Source organism: Littorina saxatilis, linkage group LG16 (assembly GCF_037325665.1).
Source record: "Littorina saxatilis isolate snail1 linkage group LG16, US_GU_Lsax_2.0, whole genome shotgun sequence".
Lineage (NCBI taxonomy): Eukaryota > Metazoa > Mollusca > Gastropoda > Littorinimorpha > Littorinidae > Littorina > Littorina saxatilis.
In genome coordinates, this window is record NC_090260.1 from 14,212,662 (window position 1) to 14,226,827 (window position 14,166).

Here is a 14,166-nt window from a genome sequence, read left to right on the forward strand (position 1 = left end):
TGGCGTAAGAGGGTTAGACGTCACGCGAAGGAATTACTGAAAGTCTCGGTTTTGAGCGGGCCGAGACTAGTTGGAAGGCAACAGTTATCTTTTTCTTTTCATGTCTTGGCGTCTCAAATCTTATTAGTCAGAAAGCGCATGCACGTAGTCTCGACCAGCGCGTGGTGTGCTTCTTTCTGAGTACTTTACGTCACAAATTGTACTTTACGTACTTGATAATGACGTAAGTTAATTGTATGTGTTCTATTTCGTTGACTGAGCACGGCCGGGACCAGTTGGCGTGAGCGCTGGGATTTCGAGTTTCATTCGACATGTCAATGCATCGCAGTATGAAATAATACAGGTAGGAGGTTAGTTCTTGTACTTTGGGTCAACCAAAGTCGATAAATGCATTCTTCACTATGGTATTGAGTCTGATTTCGTCGTCCATCTTGAATCGAAAAGCACTCTTCTTACAAAAAAAACCCAACTTCGTTGCGAGCTACGGCGAAGCTTCGCATGTCAAAACTTGAGAAGCGATGTTGGGGTCAAAGTACCACGCCGTAGCTGTGGGTTTTTGGTATTAAGACTTTGCGAAGCTTCGTGTAGTGAGTTTGTGTTACTGTTTGTCTATTTCTTACGTGAGCCTTGAAGGCTTCGCCTCTTGTTTTTTATTGTTCTGAGAAAAACGCAAACAAACTTCTTTGGTTTCTGAACAATCTGCCTATTTCATTTTAGTTATAAGTTGCACACTGCCTATCTCGAGCTGTTACCACGGAATAAACGTGAGATAAAGAGCTGACAGCAACATTTTCAATCAGCAAAACTGCAATACAACCCACAAAGAGTTGTTGCATACCTTCAAATTCTCAAAACAAGTAATAATAATAATAATAATAATAATAATAATAATAATAATAATAATAATAAATGAGCATTTATATAGCGCAATATCATAACTTTACAGTTATGCTCTTTGCGCTTAACACATTTAAAATTAAACACAGTTATACACGTTATACAAGTCTTTCTGTATCATACAGAAAAAGAGCCTAACTCAAGAAACGAGATCGGCAGTTTTGCTTACGTTATCGTGGCAATGGTTTCCGATGGTCTGCGGGTTTGTACTCTCTAACACATCATATATACCTTTCCATTTGCTTCCCCTGTAGTTTCACCACAGAAATGTCTAACACTGAGATAGGTATTTTTCTTATGAGCGTGACGAAATGATATATGTAAAAAAAAAAAAGAACCGAAAGCTTTGTCATGTTCAATACATGTATGATAGAATGTATGGCACAGTATGAGCAAGATACAAGTGCGATTTGTTGTTGTTGGACAAATACATCATGATTATGATATCTGAAAAAATCCCACTAAAAAATAGAAGAGTATGTATAACATCGGTCCCATTAGCCATGTTGCTGTTTTGATATGTGAAAAAAACAAAAGCTAACATGAAATAGTAATGGACCAGTCCAATGTGAAAATGCACTCCTGCAAAAATGGTGTCATCTTGCAAACGCAACCCATAATATTAGAGGTCTTGCTTACGATACAGCCACAAATGACTATTATATATGTCACTCTAGGATGTCTTGGTTATTTCAGGCATATCAAATTGGGATAATTTTGCAGACTTTCATAACTCAAGCTGTGGTACTGTTTAAAAATAAATTTCACCTCAGTTGCATGCAGGCTGCTCTAGCTTTTGGCGCTGAAGTTCTTTAAACAAAAGTGTATGCATTGCAATAAATCTCAAAAATAATCTCATGTTATCGCTTCTTATGCAATCAGACCAACAGAGTATGATCACTGCCCAAATGACGCCGAACAACGGTTTTGATTATACGTGAAACAACACTCGCGCGCAAAAAAAAAAAAAGTGCATGTGAAACCACACCACACTCCCGCAACAAACGAAGAAGAATTAATTGCAAAAAAGAAAAAGCACCATGTTAATGTCGTCGTTAATGTCCGTTCTCTTTCAGCTTCCAGAAAAGGGCATTAACGTCTCAGTCGAAGTCTCCGAGCTGCTTGCTGTCGTAATAGAAGTCGACGCTCTGCCTGTTTCCGGGAGCCCCGTACTGCTGGGAGAGGCGGGCCCGTATAGTGCCGAAGGTTGGTCGCTTGGACTGCTTGAACTGCCAGCAGTCCTTCATCATGTCGTAGTGCCTGCAACACAATCATCTATTAGTTTACTGACGCGGAAGGATATATTTGTTTACTTCGTCTTCTTCTTAGCTCCGGTGGCAATTGTTTTCCTGGTTCCTTTGTGTACTTTTTTTTTGAATGGACAATGATTGTTGTGTTCAAATTCAACCGATTCAATGATCAGAATTAAACGTTACAATGTTAACACACACACACACACACACACACACACACACACACACACACACACACACACACACACACACACACACACACTTAAAACACACACTTAAAACACACACAAAAACAACAACAAGAAAAGAAAAAGAAAACGGGGTAGGGGTGAAAACCACGGTCATGCAATGTATCCCACTGCTCAATAAGTATAGTGCCTGCAACATAGCAAAATATTAGTGTTTCCTTTTAAATACCCCCTAAAACGGAGTGGATGGGGGGGCGGGGGGTGGGGGTGGGGGGCAAAGGGCATGCACACTAAAGCCCATTGCTAAAAACGAACAAACAAACAAACAAACAAACAAACATAAAAATGCAGAGTGTACTGCGAGATGCAGCCACATACAGATATAGAAGAAGAGATGTCGGGAAAATCAAAACAATGATTGTGCTTGTTCTAACCCTGTTCTTTATTTTTAAGGCCTAAAAAAAATAGGTGTGGTTACGGTAACCCGACCTACCCTATTTTTAGGGGCCGATCCTATAACTTTGTATTACATTATTTTGTCAACAACAACAACAACAAAAAAAACGAGTGCAAAAAACGCAATGAAAGCGAAAGCACACTTATTTCCCTGTCAAGTAGGTTTAATTTGTACACATTAGAAAAAAAAGTTAAAAAAAAAGTGATTGCCTACCTACCTACCCTATTTTTTTTTGGCTATGTGACCGTAACCACACCTATTTTTTGTTGTTGGCCTAAACACAGATCAGAACAGTTGGCATGCGCGTGTTGCGCATAATACGGTGTATCTTTAGACTGCGGATGGGGCAAATCGCATAATACGGTGTATCTTTAGACTGAGGATGGGGCAAATCGCATAATACGGTGTATCTTTAGACTGAGGATGGGGCAAATCGCATAATACGGTGTATCTTTAGACTGCGGATGGGGAAAATCGCATAATACGGTGTATCTTTAGACTGAGGATGGGGCAAATCGCATAATACGGTGTATCTTTAGACTGAGGATGGGGCAAATCGCATAATACGGTGTATCGTTAGACTGAGGATGGGGCAAATCGCATAATACGGTGTATCTTTAGACTGCGGATGGGGAAAATCGCATAATACGGTGTATCTTTAGACTGAGGATGGGGCAAATCGCATAATACGGTGTATCTTTAGACTGAGGATGGGGCAAATCGCATAATACGGTGTATCTTTAGACTGAGGATGGGGAAAATCGCATAATACGGTGTATCTTTAGACTGAGGATGGGGCAAATCGCATAATACGGTGTATCTTTAGACTGCGGATGGGGAAAATCGCATAATACGGTGTATCTTTAGACTGAGGATGGGGCAAATCGCATAATACGGTGTATCTTTAGACTGCGGATGGGACAACTCGCATAATACGGTGTATCTTTAGACTGAGGATGGGGAAAATCGCATAATACGGTGTATCTTTAGACTGAGGATGGGGCAAATCGCATAATATGGTGTATCTTTAGACTGCGGATGGGGCAAATCGCATAATACGGTGTATCATTAGACTGAGGATGGGGCAAATTGCATAATACGGTGTATCTTTAGACTGAGGATGGGGCAAATCGCATAATACGGTGTATCTTTAGACTGAGGATGGGGCAAATCGCATAATACGGTGTATCCTTAGACTGAGGATGGGGCAAATCGCATAATACGTTGTATCTTTAGACTGCGGATGGGGCAAATCGCATAATACGGTGTATCTTTAGACTGAGGATGGGGCAAATCGCACAATACGGTGTATCTTTAGACTGCAGATGGGACAAATCGCATAATACGGTGTATCTTTAGACTGAGGATGGGGCAAATCGCATAATACGGTGTATCTTTAGACTGAGGATGGGGCAAATCGCATAATACGGTGTATCTTTAGACTGCGGATGGGGCAAATCGCATAATACGGTGTATCTTTAGACTGAGGATGGGGCAAATCGCATAATACGGTGTATCTTTAGACTGAGGATGGGGCAAATCGCATAATACGGTGTATCTTTAGACTGAGGATGGGGCAAATCGTATAATACGGTGTATCTTTAGACTGCGGATGGGGCAAATCGCATAATACGGTGTATCTTTAGACTGAGGATGGGGCAAATCGCATAATACGGTGTATCTTTAGACTGAGGATGGGGCAAATTGCATAATACGGTGTATCTTTAGACTGAGGATGGGGCAAATCGCATAATACGGTGTATCTTTAGACTGCGGATGGGGCAAATCGCATAATACGGTGTATCTTTAGACTGCGGATGGGGCAAATCACATAATACGGTGTATCTTTAGACTGAGGATGGGGCAAATCGCATAATACGGTGTATCGTTAGACTGAGGATGGGGCAAATCGCATAATACGGTGTATCGTTAGACTGAGGATGGGGCAAATCGCATAATACGGTGTATCTTTAGACTGCGGATGGGGCAAATCGTGGCTAATTAAGCCCAAACTTACGTGTCATCAGCAAACTCTGGCTTCTCCATCCGGTAGCCTGACTTGATGCGTGCTCCAACTTCACTCCCGTGGATGTTCGGGTAAGGGACTTGTCCTGTTAATCAAATCGATCAGACCCATCAAGATTTAACCATCAACCAAGTATTCACATTCTGGACTGCGTTTTGAATATGGCAAAACAGCGGCCGGTCAAGGTTCTCCTTGTTTTGAAACACTTTAAGTTGTTGCACGTGTTTTCCCTACGTCAAGAGTGCAGTTTGTTGCTGCATACTACTCATTCTTGTATACATTAATTGTCCAGTTTCTGCAGTACTTTGCAGTGGCGGATTTAGAGGGGGGGGGGAGGGGCGAAAGGCCTTCAGGGGGACCCCCCTTGCTTGTTCGGGCGCTTCGCGCCTTCAAGTTTGTGCAAAAACGTTTGGGTGTGCCCCCTCTTCCTTAAGATCCTAGATCCGCCCTTGCTTTGCCTCTCACAAGACAAAGTTGAATTATACGCAAAGCCTGAGCTTTTAGCCAGGCAAAGACTGTATTGTATGCATTCAGCTCATTTTCCCTTTGCAGAATGTCCTAACAAGTAAAGTAAACATCATAAAAACATTCCTGTCTGCGTTATCTTCACTAGCTCCATGAAGTGTAGGAACCACTCGTGTCGTAGACTGTGAAGGGATACTTAAACAAATATCAGTACACCAGTAAACGCTGACTGCTGTCAATGCGATCAACACACGTACACAACTTGCCCATGCTGAAGATTTCCCACAGCACGATGCAATAGGACCAGACACACACACACACACACACACACACACACACACACACACACACACACACACACACACACACACACACACACACACACACACACACACTACAAATATATCAACAAACACAACCTACCCATGCTGAAGATTTCCCACAGCACGATTCCATAGGACCAGACGTCACTCTTCTCAGTTGCAGGTTTGTCTTGCAGCACTTCCGGGGCAGCCCATTTGGCGGGAACTCTCGTCTGCTCACACAAGTGTAAGTAAAGAGATGAAATGGAAGAAAACAGAAACAAAATATCAGTGAAAGGGGGAGCTTCTCTCGTTCTACTACCTATTTTATTCATGTTTTTATTACTTAGTTAGTGGAATAATCTTTTGTAATGTATGTGTGATGGTGTATGCTTTTAATTAAGCGTTATTGACTATGAATGTAGATGTAAATGCTTGTATGACTGTGTTTTAATTTTAAATGTGTCAAGCGCAAAGAGCATAATTGTAAAGTTATGATGTTGCGCTATATAAATGCTCATTTATTATTATTATTATAATATAACTTGCCATATCATAATATGCAGACGTGAGCGGACACACAAAAAGACAAAGCATTTATCTCTGTTTTTCTGTCTCTTTCCATCTCTTTCCCTCTGTCTCACTCTCTACCTCCCTCCTGCATCCTGTCAGCCTTCCTCTATATTTCTTTGTTTGGATTTAATTTTCCGTTGTTGCCTCTTTGATGTATTTTTATTTTCATTTTTTTTCTGATTTTCCTCTTTTCTGTTGTCGTTCTGTTCATGATTGCCATGACTGCATAAGTATGTGATTTTCATCCACGTTGGCTAATTGTCTTCTAATTTCTTCCACAGACATATAACTACGAGCCTACGCACAGATGCAGACACAGACACAGTCCCTCTCCTGTACCCTCCCTTTCTCTATCTCTTTCAATCATTATCTCACACTATCAATCATTATCTCACACTAGTGTTCTATGTCTGGATTTATTTGTCTTTTCTCTCTTTTTTGGTCCAACTCTCCACGGTACCTTTCTTGTTCTATCTCTCTTCTGTCTACCCCCGCCCCCCCCCCCCCCCCACACACACACACACACTTTTCTCTCTCTGTTCTTTATCTCCCTTGCTTTATCTCCTCCTCCCTTATCTCCCCTTACCACTTTCTCTTTCTTTCTACCTCTCCTCTCTCTTTCTCCTTTCACTTTGTCCCCCCTCTATCTCTCCCCTCTCCCCTCTCTCCCCCCTCACTCTCTCCCCCTCCCTCTCTCTAAAACCCCTCTCTCGCACCCCCTCTCTCTTCCACTTCCTCCCCTCCTCTCCTTCTCTCCCTCTCTACCCCATCTCCATTCCTTTCTCCCGCCACCCCTTCTCTCTCTCCCCCCTTCTTTCCCTCCCCCGCCCTGTTTCCCTCGCCTCTCTCTGACATGTTTTACTCACTGCCTTTTCCTCGTCTCCCTGTTTATGCTGAGGTCCGAACCCGGCGACCTTGGGGTCCAAGGTGAAGGTCAGAAGGATGTTCCGAGCGGCCAGACGGCTGTGAGTCACCTGGTTACAATGGAGAAGTTCTAAGATGAGTGATAACAATGATGATGATGACGATAGTTATGCAGATGAGAGATAACACTGATGACGATGACGATAGTTATGCAGATGAGAGATAGTAATGATGATGATGACGATGATTATGCAGACGACAGATAATGATGATGATGACGGTGATTATGCAGACGACAGATAATGATGATGATGACGGTGATTATGCAAACAAGAGATAAGAATGATGATGATGACAGTTATTATGCAGATGAGAAATAACAATGATGATGATGACGCTAATTATGCAAATGAGGGATAACAATGATGATGATGATGACGATAATTATGCAGAGAGATAGCAATGATGATGATGACAGTGATTATATAGGCGTACAGCTGCTGCTGCTGATTACCTTAGTGATGGTGATGACCATTACATATTCATGAAGCAAATGAAGAATTCAAAACGTAATTATTGACGTGACCATTGACAAGAAAGAAGAAAAAAAGAAAAAGAAAAAACTACAACAACATCAGCAACAAAATATAACCATCAAGTTTACCGCCACCGTCACCACCACCACCACCAACAACCACAACAACAACAACAACAACAACAACAACAACAACTACAACAACACAAACACCACCACAAGCACCAACTACAAAAACAACTCACCTTCTTGGAAGCCAGGTACTCCATGCCCTTAGCGATGCCCACAGCGAAGCGGAAGAGGTTCTCCATGATCTGCTCAGTCACTTGACTCCTCCTGGCGGCCAGCCACTTGTCCATCTGTCCCATCTCACAGTACTCCATCACTAGCACCGGGCCCCCTGACAAATGAAACGGGTTGTCAGAGTTGGCCAAATCTCAAAATGTTAACTCGCCAGCCGAGCGAGTAACTCAAGAAAGTCACTAGCCCGGCAGAAATGTCGCTGGCCCGGTAGATACCACAGTTGATTTGCAGTGTTTATATAGCTTTAAAACTCGATGTTACAACCAAACAGCTCGCATTTGACCAGAATTTGCATAGGCCAGCCGGGCGAGTTGCCAGGCGGTTTCTACTAGCCCGGCGTATTGTTGTACTCGCCCCTGGCGACCGGGCCGACGATTTGGCCATCCCTGGTCGTCTTGAATGATTCAAATATGTGACCCTCCACCACGGAATGAGTCGCATGTCACCTTTTCATGATTTTCATATTTTTACATATTCTTAAAGAGTTTTTTATTCTCTATCCAGTGGTGAAAACCGCTTTACAAAAGAGTGAACACTTTTCGAGTTATAAGCATGTGACTAAGGTGACCCTCACACTGTTACTAGACACCCCCCGGACTTATATTATGCCTAGCGCAGAACCGCGTGGGGTGACATGCGACTCATTTCGTGGTGGAGGGTCACATATTTGATTGAACCAGGGCATAGTCTTGAAATCATCAGCCAGATCAGGCCAAACATGTCTTGACTTACGTAGGTCTTCATTCAGTCGTGAGCTAATTGCAATGATACAGGGCATGCAATGTCAGGGCCAATACTGCGTTCTAGACTATATCCCGTAGTTTTTTGACGAAATGAAAACCTACATATCTCAAAGCATTCCTAGCCTGCGGTGTTCGAGGCTTTGCCCTATAGCGTCATTGGTTTCTCGATTGATTGCACCGAATCCGTGGATGCTTACTCTCAACGCGTTCTGAGATTATAATACCCATTGTGGCAGACAGTATACGCTACATATTATCCGCATCTGATTTTCTGCGTGGTTTCTGTTATTTTGAGTGTCTTCTATCTTGAGTGGAACATATAAAGTAATTGTGGTGTTCAAAGCTAGAAGCTGCTATTTATTTTGAAACTAACCCGTCTCCTGACCAATGAGAGAATACACGCATGGGAATAAACAAACAACCTTCATTCTCAAGATAAAACAACAACAACAATACATGAGATATTTCAGTATTGTGTAAATGTTGAAGGATGAATGATGATACGTTGTAGACGGATGCTTGAATTTTTTTTTTATCAAAAGCCCCACAATGATGTGCTTGGCAAATTAAAAAAACAAAACAAAAAAAGCAACAACAACATACATGGCCCTAGACGTTCTACATACCCGCGAGGGGCGAGTCTCTACACTTGGTCACGTGGTCCCCATCGACTTCAAGAGACACGTCGCTCGCTAGTGGTTGCTTATAGTGTCACGTGGGAAAGCTTGTCCCATTGTTTTAAAGAGCAATAACTGTTTCACAACACATCAAATAGCTACAGACCTATTTCAAAACATCGTCTATTAAACAAAATAGCTATTCTAATGGACACGTGGGGGAATTCGGGGGCTGTGATTGGATGGTCTCTTCCGATCATCAAAGCATAATGCTATGGAAGTCGGCCATTTTTGCCAATATCCAAAAGCATATTGACAATAACAAAGACGCATGGTTCCGGTTTACCCATCTGTACCACACGATGTTTCAATCGACAACAGCACACACTGACAACTTGAAATTTTTCTCGGGAATGTTTTTCAGCTTTAAAAATGTCGATAGCATACCCTTTTCTGCTAACTTCCTGATGAAACAGGACTAAACCAATTATTGTCTGTCCCTAAACACCACAAAATGCCCAAAGTCGAAAGATGTAGTACAAACAGGGGAGTAAAACGGAACAGCCGTTTTTGTGTGCCTGTGTGAGCTAAGTTGCCGACTGACACAAACTTTCGCATTCGGCTTTTCTTATCTCGTAACTCCACACTAAATACCCGATTCCCCTCTGAAGTTTTGATGTTCAACCCATGGCACTAACATTCATGTAGTCATTTATAACTGAGGTTGAAAAATTCGCTTCATGACGAGACAAGTATAAATGCCATTCACCAAACTGAAAACTTCGCTGCCGTCTGTTCGCGTTGTACGGATTAGCTGTTCTCTTCTCCTCCCCTTGTTGCATCCTAGTTCTTCAGTTGTTTCTAGTTTTCCGTTGATGTTGTGTTTTGGTCTTCTTCATAAGTAGTCTTTTTCAAAATTAAAAAAACTCAAACTTCTTTGTACGAATGAACTAATAAAAAGCTGTTTAACAGCTGTGTTGTCAAATCGAGTTTTTTTTTCCAAAGTCAGTGTGGCGCCTGCGCAAAACTAATGCGCATAAGAAACGGCGTCTGCTATCAAAACCTGAGATCAACGCATCGACGCAAAAACTGTCATTTTGTAAGTTTGGAACAACAAATCAAGGTCAGAACAGCTATATAATCGCTATTGTATTTTCAGCGTAGCAATAGGGTCCGATATTTAGACGAGACAAGTATAATGCCGACGAGTCGAAGACGAGAACACAATAGCTGTTAATAACGCACGTGGTTCACATTGGCAAACATACACGCAAGCGTTTACTATCAAATACAAAATTAAAAAAAACCTCAAAGCTGATAGTGAGGCAGACATCCATTGAGCAGCTAAACACTCTTACCGAGATTACGTGGTACCTAGATCAACGAGACAGTTAGCTCCTGTGTACTCACACCCCTGGTTGTCAGTGACGGCCCCGAAGAACTTGACGACGTTGTCGTGATCCTCTAGCTGGGTGGCGGAGAAGTTGATCTTGGCCATCATCTTCATGGCGTCGTCCTCCGTGAAGCCCGCTGTCACACAGGTAACCATAGCAACCACAATTACACTCAGAACCATAAATCACAATTAAGAAATACAGAATGATTGTCTCTCTCTCTGTCTATTTCTATCTCTTTTTTACATTTAGTCAAGTTTTGACTAAATGTTTTAACATAGACGGGGAATCGTGACGAGGGTGTGGTGTGTGTGTGTGTGTGTGTGTGTGTGTGTGTGTGTGTGTGTGTGTGTGTGTGTGTGTGTGTGTGTGTGTGTTGTGTATGTGTGTATGTGTGTGTGTATGTGTAGAGCGATTCAAAGAAAACTATCGGACTGATCTTCATGAAACTTCACATGAAAGTTCCTGGGTATAATATCCTCACACTTTTTTCCCTTTTTCGATAGATGTCTTTCATGACGTCATATCCGGCTTTTTGTGAAAGTTGAGGCGGCACTGTCACGGCTTTATTTTTTGAGCAAATTGATGGAAATTTTGGTCAAGCAATCTTCAACAAAGGCCGGACTTTGGTATTGCATTTCAGCTTGGAGGCTTAACAGTTCATTAATGAGTTTGATCATTAAAAATCTGAAAATTGTAATTAAAATATTTTTTTACAAAACGATCCAAGAACAATTTCATTTAGTTATTCATCCTTTTCTGATTCACAAAACATATAAATATGTTATATTCAAATGAAAAACAAGCTCTGAAAATTAAAAATATGAAAATCATTATTAAAATTAAATTTAAGGAATCGCTTTAAAAACAATTCCATCTCATTCCCTGTCAATTCCTTATTCCCAAAACATATAGATATGACATGTTTAGATTAAAAACAAGCTCAGAGATACAGATAAGCGCTATCCTGCTAAACTCAACCGCTCCTACGCTATACTGACTGGCTTGTCAATTTCACTGCGTTTTATACGTGCGGGGGATTGACGAAGCTGTATTGTCTTGGTGAAAAATGCAGTGCGTTCAGTTTTATTCCGTGAGTTTGACAGCTTAACTAAATGTAGTAATTTCGCCTTACGCGACTTGTTTTTTTAGATGTAGTAAGAATAGGTTGTAAGACAAGGCATTTAAGATCTCTCTCTCTCTCTCTCACCTTTGAGCATCTTGGCAGCCACAATGTCCTGCTTGCCATCGTGTCTCCATGACGCCTTGTAGATTGTGGCAAACCTGCCCTCTCCCACGTGATCCATGAGAGTCAGACTGCTGTCGTCCAGTTGCCACGGCTGTCGTGTGCTGAAGGCCATTGCTCCGTACATGTAGATGTCATCCTCCTCCGCCTTGTACGCATTGTTCTGTGAAATGTGAATGAACACAATGACACATGCTAATTGTGACCCTCCACAAGGGAATGAGTCGGATATCACATCGCGCGGTTCTGCTCTAGGGGGGTGGAAGGTATCAGTGTGAAGATCATCTTAATCACAGGCTTATAACTCAAAAATGTTTAGGCAGGTTTCACGGTAATCAGACTCTTTGATGTGTGTAAACTTTGCCTTCAAATTACTTGCTTACTGTATTGATTTTCATCATTTTTTCTGCTTGGCATGAGTAAGTATGGTATTTGCAATACAAAAAAATAAATAAAAGCTAAAATGTTTGTGTTTGAGCAATTATTTGAGCGAGTTTTTCGAAGCGAACGTGTGAATCCTGACAGACACCATTTCCTTCTGTCACATGACCCCATCTCAAAGTGTGATTCAAGCAGACACGAAAATAACACACAAAATTATGATAATGGGGTTATTAATTCAATTAATACACAAGGTTAGTCTCTGACTAGATAAAATAGGGAAAAAATATCAAATGGGAGCATAAAACCGTTTCTGGAAAAATTTTCAATCGCAACCGAAAGTGTCTGTCAGTAAAAAAAAAACACGTGCTTTGTTTGAAAAGCAAAGCCTAATTTTACACATCGCGTGCTTTTGTCTGTTATTCTTGCTTGTGAACATCATTTTATTGATGTTCTTCACTGGAAAGCAGGTGTATCATCAACAGTATCACAAAATCGCAAAGAATGAACATTTTTGTTGTGATCCGACCGGTGTCTGTAGACTGAATCACACGTTCGGCAAACTTCGTTTTTAACGGAAATAACCGAGCCTTTCATCGGAAACGACGTTTCAACCGCTTCATATCGTCTGCAGGAAGAAAAAGAGGAATGCGATACCCAGTGAGTAAAACATTTAATCGTTTTTAGTGCCTTTTGATCAAGTTTTGTTGCGTCTGTCAGCAACGTTCGTCAACCCAACGTTCGACACAGCAACGCACGCATACGGATTTGCAGCGTTTGCATTCGGAAAGTGAGGGATTTGTGAGTTCGTTTGCATAATTTCAATCGCTAGTAGGTTTTCCCTTCGTCTCCCATTGTTGTGTTTGCATGTTATTGGCATTTCATTGTGTAAATTGAAAGTTTGTGAGTAACAGTAGTACAATCTGTCGAACGTTGGCGACGCTGACAGACGGAAATATCGAACGTTGCCTTCAATGACAGATTGAAGGGCTTGGCGATCGTACTTTCGATTCGTAGGAACACAATATGGAGACAGCAATGTGCGCTCGTTACCACAACGGGCATGAACCGGTGTAACACGAAATTTTTACTCCACGAAAAATTGACTCCGGAGTAAACTTCCAGTAAAAATCTTGTACGAAAAAAGAACTCCACAAGGAACTAAATTTTTACTGCCCAAATATTTACTCCCAGTAAACATCTCGTACGAGAAACTTAGGGCCTACTCCTTCGTTTATAATTCGCGCAATATCCCATTTACGTGCAATCCCGTTTTGCCGCCGTCCCATTTTGGCGACATTTCACAAGCCAAGCGTCATCTTACTACCGCATCCCATTTTGGCGCAATCCCGTTTCGCCGCTATCCCAATTTGTTTTTTTTTTTTTTTTTTTACATTTAGTCAAGTTTTGACTAAATGTTTTAACGTAGAGGGGGAATCGAGACGAGGGTCGTGCAGTGTATGTGTGTGTGTCTGTCTGTGCGTGTGTGTGTGTGTAGAGCAATTCAGACCAAACTACTAGACCGATCTTTATGAAATTTGACATGAGAGTTCCTGGGAATGATATCCCCGGATATTTTTTTATTTGTTTCGATAAATACCTTTGATGACGTCATATCCGGCTTTTTGTAAAAGTTGAGGCGGCACTGTCACACCCTCATTTTTCAATCAAATTGATTGAAATTTTGGCCAAGCAATTTCTGACGAAGGCCGGACTTCGGTATTGCATTTCAATTTGGTGGCTTAAAAATTAATTAATAACTTTGGTCATTAAAAACCTGAAAATTGTAAAAAAAAAAAATTGTTTTTAAGACGATACAAATTTACTTTCATCTTATTCTTCATCATTTTCTGATTCCAAAAACATATAAATATGTTATATTTGGATTAAAAACAAGCTCTGAAAATTAAAAATATAAAAAT

General features: G+C 41.4%; 1 protein-coding gene across 2 annotated transcripts in view; it reads right to left on the bottom strand.

The window, feature by feature from the left end:
• Nucleotides 1-988: 988 nt before the first annotated feature.
• The window catches only part of LOC138950463 (uncharacterized), a 189,350-nt gene continuing 176,172 nt past the window's right edge, over nt 989-14,166 (bottom strand). For both annotated transcript variants that reach the window (XM_070322194.1, XM_070322195.1), the window contains exons 20-26: nt 11,828-12,026; nt 10,634-10,753; nt 7,806-7,960; nt 7,028-7,135; nt 5,710-5,821; nt 4,813-4,906; nt 989-2,157 (exon numbers count right to left, since the gene is read on the bottom strand). In XM_070322194.1, coding sequence (XP_070178295.1) covers nt 1,998-2,157; nt 4,813-4,906; nt 5,710-5,821; nt 7,028-7,135; nt 7,806-7,960; nt 10,634-10,753; nt 11,828-12,026 — 948 coding nt within the window. In that variant the 3' untranslated portion in view covers nt 989-1,997. The remainder of the gene's footprint in view (nt 2,158-4,812; nt 4,907-5,709; nt 5,822-7,027; nt 7,136-7,805; nt 7,961-10,633; nt 10,754-11,827; nt 12,027-14,166) is intronic.